The 20,711-nt window shown below is 41.6% G+C and overlaps 1 protein-coding gene across 1 annotated transcript in view; it reads right to left on the bottom strand.

The window, feature by feature from the left end:
- Positions 1 to 472: 472 nt before the first annotated feature.
- The window catches only part of pkd1a (polycystic kidney disease 1a), a 162,140-nt gene continuing 141,901 nt past the window's right edge, over positions 473 to 20,711 (bottom strand). The window contains exons 52-61 of the mRNA XM_042484667.2: positions 15,777 to 15,971; positions 15,508 to 15,647; positions 13,715 to 13,845; positions 13,285 to 13,393; positions 13,030 to 13,155; positions 11,386 to 11,557; positions 10,975 to 11,265; positions 9,063 to 9,197; positions 6,601 to 6,927; positions 473 to 4,821 (exon numbers count right to left, since the gene is read on the bottom strand). Coding sequence (XP_042340601.2) covers positions 3,766 to 4,821; positions 6,601 to 6,927; positions 9,063 to 9,197; positions 10,975 to 11,265; positions 11,386 to 11,557; positions 13,030 to 13,155; positions 13,285 to 13,393; positions 13,715 to 13,845; positions 15,508 to 15,647; positions 15,777 to 15,971 — 2,682 coding nt within the window. The 3' untranslated portion in view covers positions 473 to 3,765. The remainder of the gene's footprint in view (positions 4,822 to 6,600; positions 6,928 to 9,062; positions 9,198 to 10,974; positions 11,266 to 11,385; positions 11,558 to 13,029; positions 13,156 to 13,284; positions 13,394 to 13,714; positions 13,846 to 15,507; positions 15,648 to 15,776; positions 15,972 to 20,711) is intronic.

Raw genomic sequence — 20,711 nt, 5'->3', positions numbered from 1 at the left:
CTGAGAATGAAGCAGTCGGGATGAGAGTCAGCATCTCCAAATCTGAGGCCATGGTCCCCTCTTGGTGGGGGGAGAGATACTGCACCAAGCAAAGGAGTTCAAGTATCTCTGGGTCTTATTCACGACTGAGGGTTGACGGAAGCGTTGAGATGGACAGGCTGTTTGATGCAGCATCTGCAGTAATGCTGGCCTGGAGACGCCTTGGGGTCCCCAGGACGAGCTGGAAAGTGTTGCTGGGGAGAAGAACGTCTGGAATGTTCAACTGCGACCCGGCCCCAGATAAATGGAAGAAAATGAATGGATGAATGGCCTTTTTTTCGACATTGTATGCTATGACCACCTCTACGAGCTACAATATGTCGTTTTCAGTCATTTTAGCACACGTCAAAATGTGACATTTTTTTTATTATTTGACTGAACAATTGTAGACCACCACAATTGTAGCAAAGACCTTAAAAAGTAATAATACATATTTGACACCAAAACCACTTTATTTTGCACAATTCAGCTGTCAAACTCTTTGACTTTGTCAAGTGCAAAAGCAGAAGTGCTACAATTGCAAAAATACAGATATGAGATACAAAGAAGAGCACAGACAAATGTGTTACACCATTTTAAAACAAAATGCATCGTACAACATAAAAAGACAGAAGACAAGAAGGTGGGCTTTGGCACTGTTTTGTTAAAAACTGTCTACTTAGCAGAAATAAGGTGGCCAGTGGAGGCCTCAACTGCTGAGCGTACTGCGATTTGTAGTTGGCGTGTTGTGAACAAAAACTCATATTGAATACATCGATAGCTTTGGCTGCTCTGGTTAGATTTGAGAAATGTAAAACTTTGGGGGTTTGCAACACCAGTGCTTGACCTAATGCATATGGCACTGCAGTGCATTAAACAATACTGATCATGAAAAGCAAAAATATACACAACCACAAAGCACCAATATATACAGAAATACACACATGCAGATGAAGAAGGGTCTTTTTTGTTCCTTTTTCATTAGAACTGTAAATGTGTGAGATCTTTTGCAACTTACTGGGCAGGAAAAGAGGTGATAATGTTTTTTTTAAAAAATCAAATAGGATTTAAGAGTTTAGCTTTAGGCTTTGGGGTTGTTTGGAGGAGGAACTCTGGTGTACCCGTAAATACAATTTCTATTATCCTTTAAAAAAATCTATGAAAAAAGAGTGTAGACACACAACTCCTCAGTTTTTGGCTGAAATAATAAGGTAAATGATATAAAAAATAGACCGTCATGATTTAACCACAAAATATAAAATGTCCCTAGATTATAGAAAAAAAAAACATTGATTTTTTTTTTTACCTCCAGTTTTGGTTCTCCTGGCTCTCTCTTCAGGTTTGGGGGGAAAACGGTGGGTTCCCTGAGAACTGCCCACTGGACACAGGAAGTACTTATGTTTATCAAAATAAGACAACACAACAAAACAAAACATTAAACTACCAAGAGCAGACAAAAGTACACATACAACTGCTAGCTATAGCTTTGACACCACAATAATAATAGGGTTTTTTTTTTATAATGTTTTAAGATATGAAATGAAAACTTGACACAAAAGAGTTAAATATGGCATTGGATATCAGCTCCATTAGGAAATAAAGTGCGAAGTACAAAAAGAATGAATTAATTACTTGGCATGGTAAAACTCAGAATGCATACATAAGCTTTGGCAACGTTTATAGTTAAGATACAGTATGAGTGAAGCTTTCTCTATTGGTTTAGACACCAAGCTTATTTCTTTACATCACATCTCATCAAAAAAAACAAAACAATCAGACCAAAAGTGCTTTTAAATCACAACCATTATGAACACATTTTGAAAAGATAATCAGACTGAGAGTCAGTATAGCTTTATGATGGATGAACTTGTGTAAATGTTCAGTACTGTATAAGTGAGGGCAACTCTTTCCTGCTTCCTCAATGTTTATCTACAAATTTCCCTACTGAGCATGATATCCTTCTTTTCTTCTGTCCTGCTTCTAACACTCCTGCGCTACTTTGTCCTGTGATATAACCACTTGCTACACCTCCTTCTTCTCACTACTTGTGGCTTACCTTTTATCTTTGAATGTTTTGTTCCATTTCTCTGTACATTTAAAGAGGAAGGCTATATCTGCACCCTGAACAATTTTGGCTGCTGAGATCCCAACAACCTTGTGTGTGTGTGTATGTGTGTGCGTGTGTGTGTGTGTGTGTGTGTGTGTGCGTGTGTGTGTGTGTGTGTGTGTGTGTGTGTGTATGCAGGGTTCCCACGGTCATGAAAATGTAATGGAATTCCACAATCTTGCTTTCCATGCCTGGAAAAGTCATTTAAGTAGTAAAATGTTTGAATGTTTTAGAAAACTCATGGAATTATGTGGTGTTTAGGTGTGGGAGAAAAATCAATACAGCATAGTACAGCAATATTGTACGTGGTGATATTGATATATTGACATTAACACATTGGGAGCCAAGTATTAATTTTTATATTATATAATGAATGCTATTGCAAATAGCAAATTAATCTTTTGATTTCGTACTAGAATAATAAAGTCAATTGCCTTTTCATTCCTCTATATACATTTTGCTGCAATAAAAATGAAAAAAGATCAACAGACCGAAAACCATATCTTATTATCAGATAAAACAGATGTTAAAAAAAAGTAACACATTGCAATATATTTCATTGCAATACTTAGCATATGACGACATTGTAAATCACAATAAAATTGTAAGTATTGCTGAATGAAATTCATTGTTATATTTTTATTTGTTATGGATAATCTTTCACGTAACAAAGCATAACAATGAATTTATTTATTTTGAAGCTGTTAAAGTAACGTAGCTCTGCTCTGCATAGCTACATTGGCGGTTACTCCTCAACTCTGGGAGCTCCACTGCTCTGCATCAGTACACCGCCTATAAAAAGGTCATTAATATTTGGAGTAAAGTACTATATAATTCTGCTAGTGCTATATATGCTGAATGGTAATGGATATTTTTGTTATGGATCCTCGAAAGGTCATGGAAAAGTTTCAAAATTGTCCATGAAAATGTGTGGGAACCCTGTATATGTTTGTTTCCTCTCGTACCTTGGTGGGCTGAATTGTACTGCACATTACAATTAACGCGTCTTGTGCCTACAGTGTTTTTTCTATGCATGTGTGTACCTGCATGTGCGTATATCTCTGTGTGCCTGCATGCAAATTTGGGTTCATAAGACCAGGCCACAAGTACCCATGGTGACCGAAATATACAATATAAAAAAAATATAGGTAGACAGAGAACATAACTGAGAAATCAACAGTTTTCTGAGATACAAAAAAGGACTGATTGCATTGTCTGCTTTCAGTTGGTTCAGGTGAGCACGCGTGTGTGTGCTCCTGTCAGTGACCCCACAGGACCTCCAGGGTCACGTGGGGTCAGTATTAGTTCAGGAGGAATAAAGGAATGGGAGTGTATCTTGGTTTCAATGTTCAGTTCAGCAAGCATGTGGCGACCTGCACCTTGCTTCTGAACCGAACCAGGATTTGGACCAGTCACTGCTTACAAACCTGCAAAGTCTTACTGCTTTCTTTCATCACCCCAAACTACTTGTCTGTGTGATTCTTCTAATTTCCTTCCTGTCCTACTTTCCCATCCACTATTTGCTCTCTTTTTCCTGGGTTTAGAGAGGGACATCTGGGGACAAAACCTGCTGCCCCTGTCCTCCTCTCGTCCTTAACCCAACATTTACTCTTTGCTCCACCTTTGACTTCTGGTTGTCCTCAGGATTTGGAGTGTCCAGGGCCATGCCTGTCTAGGTTTGGGTGCACCTTGTTTTTGAGGGGTGGGGGTTTGCGTTTTCGCTTGCGTGTAGGAATGGTGGTAGTGTGAGCTGGATGGTTGAACAGGCTGGAGGAGGGGAGGGTGTCTCTCTCTGTCAGAGGCTCCCGGTCCCGGCTACTGGGCGTAGGTGCAGGGGTAGATGGCAAGGAAGAGGTGGGTGCAGGGGTACATGGAGGTACAGAGGGTGTTTTGGGCAGCGGGAGATGAGAAGGGGGAGTGTTTGCTGATGAGACAGGGGCAGAGGAGGTGTCAGTGACAGGTGTAGGTGGAGGTGCGCTGACTAAAGGTTTGGCTGATGATTGAGGAGCAGGTGTGTGTGTTGTGGCAGAGGTCGGTCTGGGCTTTAAAAAAGGTACAGGTGTGGCTGCTGGAGTCTTTTTGGGGTTGGCAGCAATGTTTCCACAATCCTTTAGAAGTTCACCTTTATCCGCCTTTCTGCCCTTTTTGCTTGCTTTGTGTTTTTCTTTGCTACTCCTTCGATCTCTACATCCAGCAGAGTCCTTGTCTTCACCCTTACGTCTCTGTCCTGCCTCGCTCCTCGTTCCCTGACCGCCACCTCCCCTCTCTCTGCCCCTACTCCTCCTTTTCCTCTGGGTTCGTTCCAGTCTACACTCGATGTGGTACAGGTCCTCTGTTGCCATGGTGACACGGTCAAGCTGTTGCAGCAGGGCGTCCAGGGTGGGGAGGAGCCTCCTCAGAGAGGCTTCAGTCTCTGCTCTCTCCCTCCAGCTGGTACTTCCCATCACCACTCCTGGACCTAGCCCCAAACCAAGGCCCAAGCCAAGTCCCAAGCCGATCCCCGGGGCTTCTGTCAAGCTGCAGGGGCTGGAGGAGGCTGGGCGCCATGAGGCCTCTGAACCCGCATCGACACTGTCCGGGGTGGGAGGGGAGTCGGGGCTGTCCAGCGGTGGCAAGCACAGGGACTTACAGTCGCTGGTGGAAGATGAACGGGATGGTGGCAGTTCCATTCCCTCGAAACGCACCTTATGACGAAACTAAGAAAAAGATTGAGGAAAAGAGGTGATGGGCAATCAGGGCACCCTTGTAAGGATTGATCAGTGGTGGAAAAGGCATTCAGATCCTTTCCTAAAAAACAACAGTTGGTAACTTCTATTAAAATAAGTTGCCATATTCACAGAATCTGTCACTAAATCCACACACAGGAACATGAAACAGATCATGTCAATCACTGCTGATGACCTGAAGTCATATTGTCACAACAGAGAGCACAGAACAAATATAATTTGAGATCCTGTAATTCTTGCCTAATATATAGCAGTGTATACTATGACTTTTACATGGCACTTTTTATGAAAGACCATACTATGACTTTTTTATGCTATTTTGTTCAACATACTATAGTATACCTTTTGTGTTGTTTTGAGTGACATACTGAACTATAACTTTTTCATGGTATGTTGGACAACTTTATGCTATTTTCAATGACAAACTTTCCTAAGACTTTTATATGCTAAAACTTACTACATAATGTACTATGCCTTTAATATGTGTTTTCGGACAACACACTGTTCATTGACTTTCATGCTATTTGGGACAAAATATGATACTATGACTTTTTCATCCTATGACTATTTTATGCTATTTTTCAACAATGTAATATATTATGCCTTATTTTCACAGTATGACTGTTTCACAGTATTTTGCATGACATACTAAACCATGACTTTTTTTATGGTAGTTTAGACAATATCCTATCCTTTGACTTCTTTATACTTTTTCATGCTATTTTGAACAACATACCTTAGTATGACTTTTTCTGTGGCATTTTTATGACATGCTGAACTGTTCAGCTGTAAAATTTCAAAGTTTGGTACCAGGCCACCATGTTGGGAACAGTCAAGCAAAAACAAAGTACAGCCCACAGGCCAGATCCCAAACTCTCCTTTTTGTTCAGTACACTAAAGCATGATTCACATCTGATCAGTGCTGCTATGTTTTTGTGCAGTAAAATATTCTGTCAGTCCCTATGCATCAATTTGTATGGTGCATTTTGCTGCTGTATATGTTTAAGTTAGCCAAGTTCCCTAATTTTACCTCTTTATTGTTGGACAGTTTATTCATCATCATACCTATAAGATCATTATATGTTGGTAGTGTCTCTGTCCTGTGAGAACAATGAATCTCTAAAAAGTTACTTTTCATGGTGTCAGAAAAACAGCCCTGCTTTGAGCTTTGTGACAATGCATGTTTCTTCTGACCAAAGAGGAAGCTAAATAGTTTATTTAGGGGTGTGTGGGGTGTGTGTGTGTGTGTGAGGGGGGGGGGCGCTAGGAATAGGAAGAGGAGAAGAGATGGGTTTTGAGGCGGAACTGGAAGACGGCGAGGGACCCGGGTCACAGATCTGTTGGGGTAGGGACTTCCAAAGCCAGGGAGCAGTGTATCACAAACAATCAACATAAACACATCTGACGATACATGGTTTTAACTAGACAGGAAGTGGATGAAAAAAAAAAAGTACAATATTTACCTCTGAGAAGTTGTGGAGTAGAAGTATAGCGTAACATAAAATGGAAATACTTACGTAGAGTATATGTACCTTGAATTTGTAATTAAGTAAAGTGCTTGAGTAAATGCACACTAGAATTAATGTACATCTTTCTAAATAACACTAGAGGAATAACTATTGAGGTTTCTGCTACCGTTAATCTTTTCATGTTGTCCCTATGAATCTAATATAATAAATAATAATAATAATAATAAATAATATCTCTGAAATCTCAGACTAACTGACAGATAGAAAAAAGGAAATGTACCTCTTTGGCCCTGCTGAGTCCCATCCACATTTTAAGCCGTCTGAGAAACAGCTCAACCATTTCGTAGTCTTGGAGATCCACAGCTGGACGGTATAGCTCTGCTCGCGCACGGCGATAGTTTCTCAGTAACACAGAGGTGACCAACCACAGCAACACCAGCCGAAGTATGGCGAAGCTCGCGTGGAACACCAGCGCAGAGACGGTGCTTGAGGGACCGGTCATTGTCCAGCTAGGACGCCATGAGAGCAGACCACGTCCACCAGCTCCTAACAGAGACAGACAGGTAGAACTCACACTGCCGTATCCGTCAACGACAGAGTGGAAGAGCTGGAGTGGAAGAGAAAAAGGGAGAGAAGTAAAAATAAAAAAGTCACTCAAAGTTCTTCACAGAGAATCAAAAAAATGGAAACAAAGGCCAATATATAAAAATCTGTCTGAATCTGGACAGGACAGTTTTATTTGGTAAAGCAGCAGAACAAATGTTCTTCGAACTGCAATGATCAAAAACTAAGCTAGTGCACAAATAAATCTTTTACTTGTGCACTTCACTGTCTGTTACAAAATCACATTTAAAACATATTAAAACTTCACTGGCAGAGAGTAGAGAGACACCAGAGTTATGTGAGGAATTCCAGACCCACTGGAGTTGAGCCACAGACACTTGGTTTAAGCAAGTAAACAAAACACTGTGGTATTTCTGGCCAGATGATACAAATGCATGAACGCACTTAACTCTGTGACCGGGTCCAATGCAGGCATAGTTTACATATCTTACCGATTACAAATATAACTTTGTTTATTCATCACCAATCTTACTTTCTGAATTCTGTTTTTTTAATAGATGAACTAAAATGACCCCAGTGTCAAATATTTTAGAGTTTTTAAATGGAAGAAATTTAGAGACTTTTAGTATTGAAATGTTGACTAGCTAATATGAGACCATCAGACTCAAGTAAAAAAAGAGACAAGTTGAAAAAATATAAGTAGATTTAAGGTCTAGTGTGAAGGTTTTAGTGGCATCTTTCGGTGAGATTTCAGAACTGACAATTGTCCTGTATGCCAAGCCTGTAGGGACAAGATGGCGACCAATGCAAATTTGGAAATGGCCCTAGCTCGAGTCAGTGTTTGGTTTGTCTGTTCTGAGCTACTGTAGAACAGCATTGCAGTCTCTATAAAAAGAGGACCCACTTCCTACATAGATACAAATAACTCATTCTTAAGAAACAAAATCACAGCAATCTTAAGTTTTGGGTTATTAAAAACTATGGAAACATAGTTATTAATATTATACACAATTTCAGCCAATAGATATCACTAAAAACCTACACACTGGTCCTTTAAATTGATACGTTATGGCTACATAACTATATATAAATTGCTTACAGGATGGTACATAGACAGATACAGTTTAACCTCAAAAACCCTACATATACTGTAGTAATGAAACAGACACGCTAGCATTATATTTCACAGACATCCAAAGCGTCATTAAAATTCGGAAAAACATCAAAGTAAAGTTTTAAGGACTTCCTATTGTTCTGATGGCCCAAAATGCCGTAGCTTCATTGATCCAAAAATGTCCTGTTGCTTTGAGGCCTGTTTTTCTGAGAATACGCACTCTCTGTTAGACGATTACAAGAAGAAGAAAAAAAGGTTCACATTGTACGTTTCTGTAAACCATGGATACGTTACATGTGTCAACAACGCTGTGGTGATGTGTGGTTAAATTTAAGCACAAAAACCAGCTGCTCGTGGTCAAAACACTCATCTGTGGCGGCAGAAAAGTCGCTGGAAAGGCAGGGACAGGTCAGTAAAAAACACCCTGAGCCTCAATCGCTATGTAATGTTACTGACTAACAGGGCTTCTGAATTTTGGGCCGTTGGAACAATGGCACGGCACCCAAATTGCTACGGTGTAAAGCTACAGTATTTGATGTTCTCTTTTGGGTTAAAGTTTTTACCTGAAGTTTTTGAAAGTTAAAATTGGTAAGATAATTACGCTTTCATTTTTCTCTCTAATATACACCTCACTGGTTAATAAGGGTAAAATAAAAGTAGAAAATAAGCTGTTTGCTTACACTGTTACTATACACACAGCTGAGGCTTTTCCTATTGAATAAATGTCCTATTGTTGTCTCTGAATGAAACTGTTTGGCGGCACAGTCTAGACAGCAAGGCTACTTTTATAGTTTTTCTAACAATACACACCAGATGACGCTGTTTTGTGCAGTCTGAAGGTTTATTGGAGATTCTGTCTACTGGCATTGTAAAGGCTGTCAGCAATCAACTGTTTTCTTAACAGATAAAACATCCCCATGCATGAAAGATGAACAAACACGTTGGAGCTGGATAGATTTTAGACAAGGTCATGTACTTGTATGGTGTACGGTTTCCGTTATATTTTGTCTGTGTGTGGGAGTGGATCTATGAGAGAGAAACAGAGGGAAGGGAAAAAATCTGACCAGGTGTCCTGTGTGTGAGTAAGCCAGCACCAACAGCAGTAAAGCCAGGGCGACTCCCAGCAGCTCCCAGACTGAGCGTCGCAGAGCTCTGCCAAACACGGCCCACTCTCGGAGAAACCGCAACTGGTGGGATGCCTGGATGATCAGACAGAGAGAGAAGGAGTCTGTCAGAAATATAATGAAAAACAAATCATTTTGTCTTTGTATTAAATAAAAACCTGATATATTTCAACTTCATTTTCATAGCTTAACCATTACTTTTATTGATTCCCTCCGGGGATCAATAAAGTCGTCTAAAGTCGTCTAACTGCTCTTATTCAAGAGCTTTATTGTCAAAATGCAAGCACAACAAAATCTGTCTCAGCCTCAAATGCTGCATTGTGTAGAATAAAATTATGTATGACTGACAATGCTGGACATGGCACACTCTACACCCTTTACCTCCACAAAAAAATCTGTTATTATGATTATCACATCCATCTTCTATATCTATTGTGTGAATTATAGGGATGTCAAATTCTACATTTTTAAAGCGTGATTGAACGCAGAATTTCAATAGTTCCATCCATCCATCCATCCATCCATCCATCCATCCATCCGTCCATCCGTCCATCCATTGTCCTCCGCTTATCCGAGGCTTGGTCGCGGGGAAGGTTGAGCAAAGCATTCCAGATGTCCCTCTCCCCAGCAACGCTTTCAAGCCCCTTCCTAAGGGACTTCGAGGTGTTCCCACGCCCGATGAGATATGTAACCCCTCCAGCATGTTCTGGGTCTGCCCCTGGGCCTCCTACCACTTGGATGTGCCCTGAATACCTAAAACGGGAAGCACGCAGGAGGCATCCTGATCAGATGCCCGAACCACCTCAACTAGCCCTTTTCAATGCGAAGGAGTAGCGGCTCTACCCCGAGCTCCTCCCAGATGTCCAAGCTCTTCACCCTATCTCTAAGGCTGAGCCCGGCCACCATCCAGAGGAAAATCATTTCGGCTACTTGGATCCACAATCTCATTCCTTCAGTCACTACACAGAGCTCATGACCATAGGTGAGGGTCGGAGCATAGATGGACTTGTAAATCGAGAGCTTCTCCTTCAGGCTCAGCTCCTTCCTCACCACGACAATCCGCCACAACTCCTGCATCGCTGCGGATGCCGCAACAAACCTTCTGTCCATCTTATTTTAATAGTTAATCGCAAATAGTCACATTTTTTAATCGCAGCATTAAGCATCTTAGTCGCTTCTATGAAATAGGGAAGGAAACGAGGAAGGGAGGAGGTGATGAAAGGACGATTGTAGGAATGGGAAGAATGAATAAAACTGTATTTTGTTCTTTAAATCATTTAAGTTGTAAAAAGACCTTGTTTTTCTTCAAGTGTATTATAGGCTGCATTTTTAAAGCTGTGTGTTAATTAATTTCATAATTCTCAAAAAAATCTTGTATTTCTTTTAACAGCATTTATTTGTACTTTCACTTTTAATACAAAACTATTTTTGATACTTAAGTACAGTAAATATCAGATACTTCAAGTAACTTTATTCAAGTAATATTCTGATTGGTGACTTTAACTTCTACTAAAGTCATTTACTGGTAAGAAATCTGTACGTTTACTCAAAGACTTGGCTTTCAGGTACTTCATCCATCACTTCTTTTTGGAGGTAAATGCATTTATCAAATTTGTTAGACCTCAAGGATACATACTGTGTTTTTGTTTTTTGTTTTTTTGGTGAGCAACAATGACTGTAAACACAAGTTTTGTTAGTTTAAAGGAAACTCTACAAGGCACCTATAACTTTCTAAGTAAACAGTTATTATCACTGACAAGCCTGATTGCCAAAACCACAAAAATATGACCAAAGATAGGGTATTCGTTTAGATGTTTGCTTGGCTCTGGTTTCATTGGCCTTTCTTGCTTACCTTGAGCACCAGTATGAACAAGAGCAAAGCAGACATGGCCGTGTACATTTGACTCTGTCTGGCCAGGGGGTAGAAGTCTGTGAAGGCGTCCCGTGGGTGCTTCAGGTACGATGCCCACTGCTGTGTGGCCATGGTGCAGCGGCTCAGGTGCAGCCCACACACAGTTGCTGCCAGAGCCAGTTTGCAGATGCCCAGGAGTCTCCAGGTTGACAGCAAGTACACATAGCCCTCTCTGAGGAAGCCCAAAATCCCACGCACCAAGAAATACAACACCAGGGCGAGGAGGATGATCTGGAAAACAGGAAACATTAAACTAGAAACTTCTTGCTTAAGTAACAAAGCCAAGGACAGACATAAGGATTCACATGCAGCTTGGTGGCAGGACAAAGGTTGGAGGTTTCAAGGGGTTACCATGAGAAGGAGCTGCAGATTGAGGCCTGTGATTGGCCACAGAGTAATGACAACCAAGTCAAGGCTGGACTGGGCACGCTCAGAAACTGGAAACTCAAACAGGAAGGAGAAGACTGCCAGGAGGTTTGTGTTGATGTTGTAGAGCGAGAACTCCACAAACGCAGCACGGGTCCTACACACACACACACACACACACACACACACACACACACACACACACACACACACACACACACACACAAACACACACACACACACACACACACACACACACACACACACACACACACACACACACACACACACACAAAGTGCACACTTAATGGACTATGATACGATCAGGAGTCATGACAGTTCACAGAGTCATTTCCTGTTTTGGTTACCTCTCGGGTTTGGAACCAAATTTTAATTATGTTATTTAAGTAGGGTGTTTCGCTGGATATTTTATTTCATATGGGAGATAAAAACTCATTTTTGCTCAAAAGACACAGTTTAGTGCGCCGTATGAGACCAAACCACCCACTTTTTATTGACTTTCAGTTGTTCTCCTCTGAATATTTGCAACCTGATGCCAAATATGGACTTAGTTTTGTTCATGCCGTCACTTATTATTCTCAGAACAATTGCTGAAAACCAGACCACATTATCAACACATTCTTTACTGCGATGTTTTCTACGTTTTGTTTGAATGGTTGATATTTCATGTGTGATTTTTTAATGACTACAGGCTGTAAGACAAATTGCACTTCAGGGACAATCAACTCAGAGATTTATGAAGCCACAAGGATGCATGATTATGTTTTATTCCAAATGTTGCAAAACTGTGTGCACGAACCTGATCTCTACTCCCTTATGTCGGGCCCCTGGACTTTGGAACAATGTGGCCAGTGAGATCAGTGCTTAGCTTAAATAAAACAGTTTTTTAAAAATCTGATTGCCATGTACATCCCCAATTCCAAAAAAGTTGGGATGCTGTGTAAAAGTAAATAAAAACTAGATGCAATGATCTGAAAATCCTTTCAACCCTATTCTCGATTGAATACAGTACAAAACAAGATATTTAATGTTCAAATGGATAAAAACGTTTTTTGTAAATAAACATTCATTTTAAATTTGGAAGCATTTGGAACCTGAAAAAACTAATTGTTGATGTTTTGATAGTTCTTTTAAAAGATTCACACGCAGGTCCCCCAGAATCTTCAAGATTTGAAAACTGTTTGTGTTCAAGAACGGGCCAAACTCACAATTTGTTTCCTCATCAAGAAGTGTCAGGTGCTGGCATTGTAAATAAAGGCCTCTCCAAGTATTCAATAAATTTGAGTTTGTGTGTTCCAGTAATTTTCCTTCTGTCATTTCAGTTTATTGCATATCATTTTTATGGACTGATATGTAAAAATGTCTTTATCGGTGTATTTCTACGGACTTCATACCAATGTCTGGTCTACATTTCATCTGAATAGCTGGACTGTAAATATGTTTTATGAAAAAAAACCAACAGGTTGAATAGTTGTACTTCCCACGCTGTATGTCAAAAAACATTTGCTCTCTGTTTCATGTAAGTTTTACCCAGTGTTTTTGGTGTTGTCTGCGTAAAATATCTGCGTTTTTCTTTTATTTGCTGTCTTGTCTTTCCACATTCACTACCTGTGGTTGAGCCATTGCAGCTGCTGCAGCTGCTGAATGGAGGAAGAGGCCTCCTCCAGGCTTCTGTTCAGCTGGTGGACCACATCTCCACTGTTGTACACCCTAATCCTGCCCAAACGCCATGCCCTGGAGAGATTAGTGGAAGGACACAGAGAGGAAAACATAATAATAAAGACCAGATGTTAAATAGATACTGTATCTGATCTACAAGTTCATCGTCGCCTGCGTTGTTAAATTTTTTCTTCCTTTCTTTACCAGTTTGTATCATTAGCCCCATAAGCTGTGAAATTCTCAGTGTCTTTGGCCGGAGATGGAACAGTGCTCTCTCCCCAAATTCTTTCGTCTGCCCTGAAATCCCCTGCAACTGAGAGAAAAAGTAGTTTCAACAGGATCAAACAGACATTAAAGTGCAATAATTTAATTCCTAGAAGACTTCACTCAAACATTAAAGAGAATGGAGTATCTGTGATGCTAATCATAAAACAAATGTTACGCAGTTGTCTCAGTGTTATTGAAAGAAAGAAAGACAGACAAGTGCCTCCAAAAACATTTCTCTTTCATGTGTTCAGACTCAATAAGTGAATGATATTTTCTTCTTTCTCCAGATCAGTGGAGCCTCAGTTTATGTCAATCTTAAACTCCAACCAAGTTCATAACAAATGTAAAGACAGCATTTCAATCTCACCCTGCACGTCACGGATCTGACGGAGCCTCAATGTGCCGAGCAACACACTTCCTGTGTCCCTCAGGAGGGCAGAGTCATCCAGTAAACGTGGCAACAGCGACTCATTCAGCCATATCAGGACATCATCTCGGCTAAAAGACGAAATGAGAGTATTTTAAAATATTCCTTGTGTGTTTGTCATGTTTTGCATGACAGAGTTGTCACAACATTTGATCAACATTTGTTTACAAACATCTTAAGAACATCTCACAGCGTGTTTGTGTGTGTGCACTGTAAAGAGACACTATGAATATGCATTATGCAGTGGCAATCCTGGACTCTGGGGCAGAGGCATGGAAAAGAGTCACATGACTTGGACTTCAGTTAGACTCGAGTCACAAATTTGATGACTTTAGACTTTATAAGATCAAAAAAGACTTTTAACTCGACATGGACTTCAACACCTGTGACGGGTGATTTTACATGGAGTTGAGCCTTTTATCTTGGAAATATTTGATACCTTGCCCCCAAGCCCAAAGATTAAAGATAACATTCGTTGGGGTGCCTGATGGCTCAATGGATAGAGCAGGCACCCCATACACAGAGGTTGAGTCCACACTGCAGCGACTGCAAATTTGATTCTGGCCTCGGCTCTTTGCTGCATGTCACAAAATCTCTCTCTCCCCCTTTTACTCTTCAGCTATCCTACCAATTAAAGGCAAAAAAGCCCTAAAAATAATCTGAAAAACAACAACAATAATAATAATAATAATAATAATAATAATAATAATAATAATAATAATGTTCCTTAAAAAGTGTGCCATAAACCAACTTACTACCTGAATCAAAAGAAATTAACACTATTCATCCCAAGCAAGTCAGCACTTACTTCCACAGATTTACTTACTAATCTGACAGCATCCAATCAAGTTGAAAGAGACAACCACGCAGAACTAATATTACAATACTGTGTCTAGTTTGAAAATATAATACCAAATATACTTCCATTTGTATTAAAAAAAAAACTTAACATTGGTCTATGAAAAACTGAATTTCAGTATGCAAAACGTCCGAAAATTACGGATGAAATCTCAACAACTCGAGACTTTGTTCAACATTTGTAGTTGCACGGAGAATCATTCTAACATGGTTAGTGAGCTAGGGCTTAGCTTAGGTTAGCTTAACAGTTAAGTAACTTTTTAACAAACTTGTTTTAACAAATAAAATGCAAATTCTTAAAGGGATTAATGATTTTTGTAAATTGAATATGGCCTTACATTTGCTGACCACACCTCTGCTCCGGGGGGGCCCTGGCAAAGAAGCCCTTTCACGCTTCTCTAGGGACCCAACTGAAAGGTTTTTACAGGGCAGCAGCAATGGTAGTGCACTGTGTAATGCCTTAACGGGTGTTTTAAGGGGGGTAATATTCATTTAAAAATGTGCCAATATGAGTGGCTGTCAAGCGCCTCTTTTTGCTAATTTTTTTGGATGGGGGCAAACATTTGCCTGGTTTTTGCCTCTGGCTTTATGTTGAATAAACAACAGTTATGGACACAGTCTGAGCATTTTTCCCATTTTGTTCTCTTTTGGTTTGAAGACAATAACACATCCAGTTGCAACCGCATACCAGAAACACTGACTTAACAAGGCAGACCAGCAAAAGATCACCCTTTTAAAAATGAGTTGCAAAGTTGTCAAGCTCTCAACATAATAAACAAATAAAAGGTTACCATTTTTGAAAGATGCTTAACATTTTTGACATTTGTGTGTGTGTGTGTGTGTGTGTGTGTGTGTGTGTGTGTGTGTGTGTTTACCTGCTGATGTTGTGGTACTCAGGGGTGTGCAGTGATCGCTGCAGCTGAGTGCGCAGTCTCAGGCTGTGTGTGTCTTTGGCTGAATCAGAGTAGTTGAGAAGCAAAACCACCAGCAGGAAAAACATGTAAACCAGAAAATTCTGAAAAATGAGAACCAAAAATTAGTTAACAAACAAGAAATAGAGCTCTAAATGTCCACAGCAGAGTAAAGATCCAAAGACACTCACTCTCTAAACTTGCATGTCTCTCTCTATCTCTCTCTGACTGACCTTCAGCATGGTGTGCAGCATGTGGACCTTCCGGGCCTGGTGTCGAGCCTGAGACAGAGCAAAGCCCTGTGGCGGTCTCACCCTGGGGACCCGCTGGACCACTCTCTCCACTCGGGGGAACTCCACCAGCACATCCTGGTCCTCTGGACGCAGGCGAAGAACCCACACTGCATAGTAAACTGCCTCACACAACACCTGAGGGACAGAGCAGGGAGTGATGGAGCTTGGTTTGGTTTGAAAAGTCTTTCAAAAGTCAGGAGGTCATTGAATTTAATCGAGCCAGGAGGTCCTTTAATTTAATCGAGCCAAAAGTTAAACTAGGAAAACCTCAGGTGGGACACAAAGCAACCACAGCCAAATGGGACTTTGGTCAAAAGAACTTTTGGGTGTGTACAGTGTATGTATGAAATTCCTGCTTTTCAAGAAAAGGACAAACACCCTGTATTTAACCTTGAAGTCAGTTCATTTTGAATTCAATGCAAGTGTTTCAAGGCATAAAAGTGGTAGGATTATGTTTATATTTGCCACGTCAGGGCATAAATTTTAATCATATTAACTTATAAAGTTGTTAAGACGAAGAATTTTGTCAGATAAATCAGATTTAGCTGTTTAATACAAATATCCGCCTACTCTTTCTTTTTTTACGTATATTGTCAAGCAGCATTTTTTGAACTACTAGATTTTTGAACGAGGTTCAGCAGGATTTTCAGGGTGACAGCAATGTTCATGTTGAATAGTAAACAAGTTAGCCCTCCAAGCTAATGCATCAGAAAAAAGACAATACTTTATTGTACATTCCCGTAAAATCATCTTTTTGCATCCACATGCTCAGAACAATCAACAGAATAACATAAGAACAATTAAAACACATAAAACGTCTTTAAAGTGACCCTAAAGAAGTCCTTAAAAATAGAAGATGTAATAATTGCATGTCTGAAAACAGTGCATCAACCTCCTTGCAGACACTAGATATCAAACAAAAGCCAGGGGCTTTATCATAATAAGTTGCTGCTGTGCACTGTAAATTCACCACTTCTAAGCAGAAGCCAAAACAACAGTATCTCAGAGGCTCAGTGGCACAGCCTCTCTTCCTCTCTCTTACTCAGACTCAGCTTGGGTCTGAATCCACAGCTGCCTGTTATCACCGAGTAGATGTGACAACTTGAAGTAGTGCAGTGATTAGTGATTTTACCCTGGAGAGCAACGTGAAAGCGAGGAGCGCTGAGTCTGTAGCTACATCTGGGAACCCGACTTTACCCAGAAGCTACAGCACACTGGCTGACAGATGGAGAAAGGGAGATTGCTATGGTGCTGCAGTTTAACAGTTCTGATCAGGGAGGTGTAGTTCATGTAGTGGGACACAGGCGGGAACCAGTAGAGGCCCCTTTTGTCAGTGGGGACAGGGTTTCTCCTCCAAGCCAACACATTGAAACCCCACACGGTTACAGTTTCACCTGCATCGATACCTTTTCCACAGTCACCTGATGTTGTCAGTCAAATGAGTGACATAATAAGACATGTGGGCCAGCAGCTGGCAGATAGTATAGCTGCACACCTGAGTCCAGCACGTGGTGTTCCCACACCTAACACTTCAGCTGCACGACACGCCCAGTAACACATTCACACAGAGTCTGGACCTGTCACAGGTCAAGCTAGTGCCTCAGAGGAAGGTGAGGGAGCCTCCAAACTTCAGAGGGGATGACACAGATACAGTAGACATGCATGAGTGGGAAGACCTGATGAAGAATTACATAAAGAGGACAGATGTCAGAACAGAGCAACAGGCAGCGGAAATACTCATACATCTCAGAGGCAGGGCTAAAGATGTTGTAAGTAGATGATGTAAAGTTTGGGACACGGAACAGTGGCATTGATGTAACTCAGAACCAGGATGCCATCTATGGTCTTCTACGTAAACATTTTTCTGCTGTCCCCTGTTCGGCTTTCCCACTCATCATGACCCAGACATGAGTCTGGGACATGAGTCACGATACTCTGTAGATAACATTGTCATTGTTGGATGTGGGGTCATTAAGTCATACCTTCAGCTGCATTTGATGTGGAAATAGTGGTGTATGACTGCAAGAAGGTTGTCCCTGTGTTTGTGGTCCCTAGCCAGACAAATGACATGATCCTTGGCAGCAATGCAATCAAAATGATTGACTGACAGCTATTGGCGACTCATGTCAGAACCCAGTAGTGTTGCTGATGAAGACTGCCACCCCTTCTTTCTTCTTTCTAACACTTAGAGAGGAAGAGGTGGAACTGTATCTGACAAGGCTGGCATGCTTAAGTTACAAAGGAGGGTGACGCTACAGCCACAAAGTGAGTGTCTTGTGTGGGGTATGCTTCCTGCCTCAGCACCGATGTCAGTCGACAGCATGGTGAGTGTTGAGCCAACTCAATCACGATGTAGATCCAGAAAGGTCTTGGTTGGTAGGATTGTTACACCCATATGGGGCGATCGATGGCTGCCCATGAAGGTCATCAACGCCACCAGTGAGCCCATTGTGCTGAAAAACTAAACTGGCAGATGTATTTCCCTGCACTGCTGCAAAAGATCGGTCTCAGCCTGATCACATCCAGATTCATCCAGATGTTACGGTGCCAAGCTCCTGACCTGTGGAAAGACAGGCTTTGTCAGATCATTGAGAGTCATGAGTCGATCTTCTCGCATCACAAGATGGATAGTGGAGAGGCATCTGACTGTGCACAAGATACATCTGGCGGATGAGAGGCCATTCCGTCTACCTGACTGCAGAGTGGCACCAAGCCACTATGAGAAGCTAAGAACAGCTCTCAATGAGATGGAAGAGAGGGGCATCATTCGTAAGTCCACCAGTGAGTATGACTCTCCCCTAGACCTTGTCTGGAAGAAAAATGGGGATCTGCGCATCTGCACTAACTTCAGGTGGCTCCAGGAAAGGATGGTGAAAGACACACACTGATGCTCTTGCTGTGCTTAGGGGAAATGTCCTCTTTTTCACTGTGGGAGTACACTGCTTGCTCTTCCCCTTTTGGCCTGCATGAGTACAACCGCATGCCCCAGGGTATATTTAACAGCCCAGCTACATTCATGCGGATGATGCTTTCCATCTTTGGGAACGAAAATTTCACCACTTGCCTCTTGTGTTATTTGGACGATCTCATGGTTTTTGGCCCAAATGAACAAATAGCACTCCAACACCAGGTCTTCTCTCGTTTGAGGAACCATGACCTCAGGCTTGCTTCCAAGAAGTGCCCCTTTCCGAGAAGGTCTGTGAAGTTTCTTGGCCATGTCATCTCTGAGGCAGGAGTGCAGACAGACCCTGGAAAGGTTGAAGCCGCTAACCTTTCAGTGCTTTTTAAAGAGGGCCATTTGTGACAAGTTCTCTCAATGACTAAAAGGGAGACATTTCACTGCATGGTTTGACAACAACCCCTTGACTTATGTACTTACAAAACCCAGGCTAGATGCATGTGAACAAAGATGGGTGGCTAAACTTGCAGCATATGACTTTAACCTGAAGTATGTCCCTGGACCCAAGAACACTGTGGCTAATGCCCCAAGCCACAAAAACTTTTGTTCAGTCTTATGTGAGCCATCACCTGGTGAAAGAGCCTTTTCTGTCTTTGTTGGAAGGAGTCGATGGGAGAGTGCAAGATGCTTTCCGACTAAGTCAAGTCAAGTCAAGTCAACTTTATTTATAGAGCCCATTATCACAAAACATAGTTTGCCTCAGAGGGCTTTACAGTGTATGACATCCCTCTGCCCTTAGACCCTCACCTCACCCAAGGAAAAACTCCCGAAAAAGAACCCCTGTAATGGGGGGAAAAAAAGGAAGAAAACTCATGAAGAGCGGTAGAGGATGATGAGGGATCCCTCTTCCAGGACGAACAGACATGCAATAGATGTCGTAAATAACAAATGAAATACAATCATGGCAAAAAGGAAAGAGAAAGAGAGAGGGGAGGAGAGGGGGATACTAACCACCAACTGTCATGCTGTTCAGAGCACTGAGGACCTGGCTGATGGAGATCTTAGCCCAGAGTAAGGCTCCTCTCTGTTGCCCGGAGGTGCTATTAGTGCTGAGGATGTTTCAGCAGTCTTAGATTCCCATCGCACAGGTGGTGTCTCATGTCTTTCTGGGGCAAGCCCAATGTCACTGCAACTGCCTGAAGAAGATCCCTACATCACTATCCCACACAGTAAATTGCACAATCTACAGCAGCAAGATGCTGGAGTGAGCAGAGCCCATTTCTATGTTTAACGACACAGGAGGCCGAACACACATGAGAGAGCAGCAGAGTCGAGCTGGTTACTCAGGCTGCTGAAGCACTGGGAGAAATTTAAAGTGCACAGGGGCATTCTCTACAGAGTGAAGGCGGACTGTCTCATGAACAGGAAGATCTTCCTGTTTGAAAAACAAGTCCTTCATGGTGTTCATGATGCAGCTGGTCACCAGGGGCATTCAAGAACCCTCCCTCTGGCCAGTGAATGATTCTTCTGGACAGACATGGAGAAGGATGTTGTGAAGCACGTAAAGCATTGCCAAAGGTGCATTTTAGGGAAGACTCCTGAACCAGATGTACAAGCTTCTCTTGAGAACATTTGCACTTCATCTTCCATGGAACTAGTGTGCATTGATTTTTGGACAGCTGGGTCCAGTGACAAGAAGTGCACTGATGTCCTTGTTGTGACAGACCATTTTTCAAAGCTGGCTCTTGCTTTTACCTGCCAAAACTAATCTGCTAAACAACTGGCCCGCTGCTTGTGGGACAAGTTTTCCTAAAGAATCCACTCAGATCAGGGAGCTAACTTTGAGAGTGGGCTTATCAAAGATCTACTGGAGATGGCAGGTGTACATAGGTCCCGTACAACACCATATCATCCAATGGGCAATGGGATCACAGAAAGGTTTAACAGGACAGTTGGGAGGCATGATAACTGTAGGT

This window comes from Plectropomus leopardus, chromosome 3, assembly GCF_026936395.1.
Source record: "Plectropomus leopardus strain MGB_pleo_1.0 chromosome 3, ASM2693639v1, whole genome shotgun sequence".
Lineage (NCBI taxonomy): Eukaryota > Metazoa > Chordata > Actinopteri > Perciformes > Serranidae > Plectropomus > Plectropomus leopardus.
The sequence above is the reverse complement of the archived record's forward strand: the minus strand, read 5'-3'. Positions and strand labels throughout refer to the sequence as shown.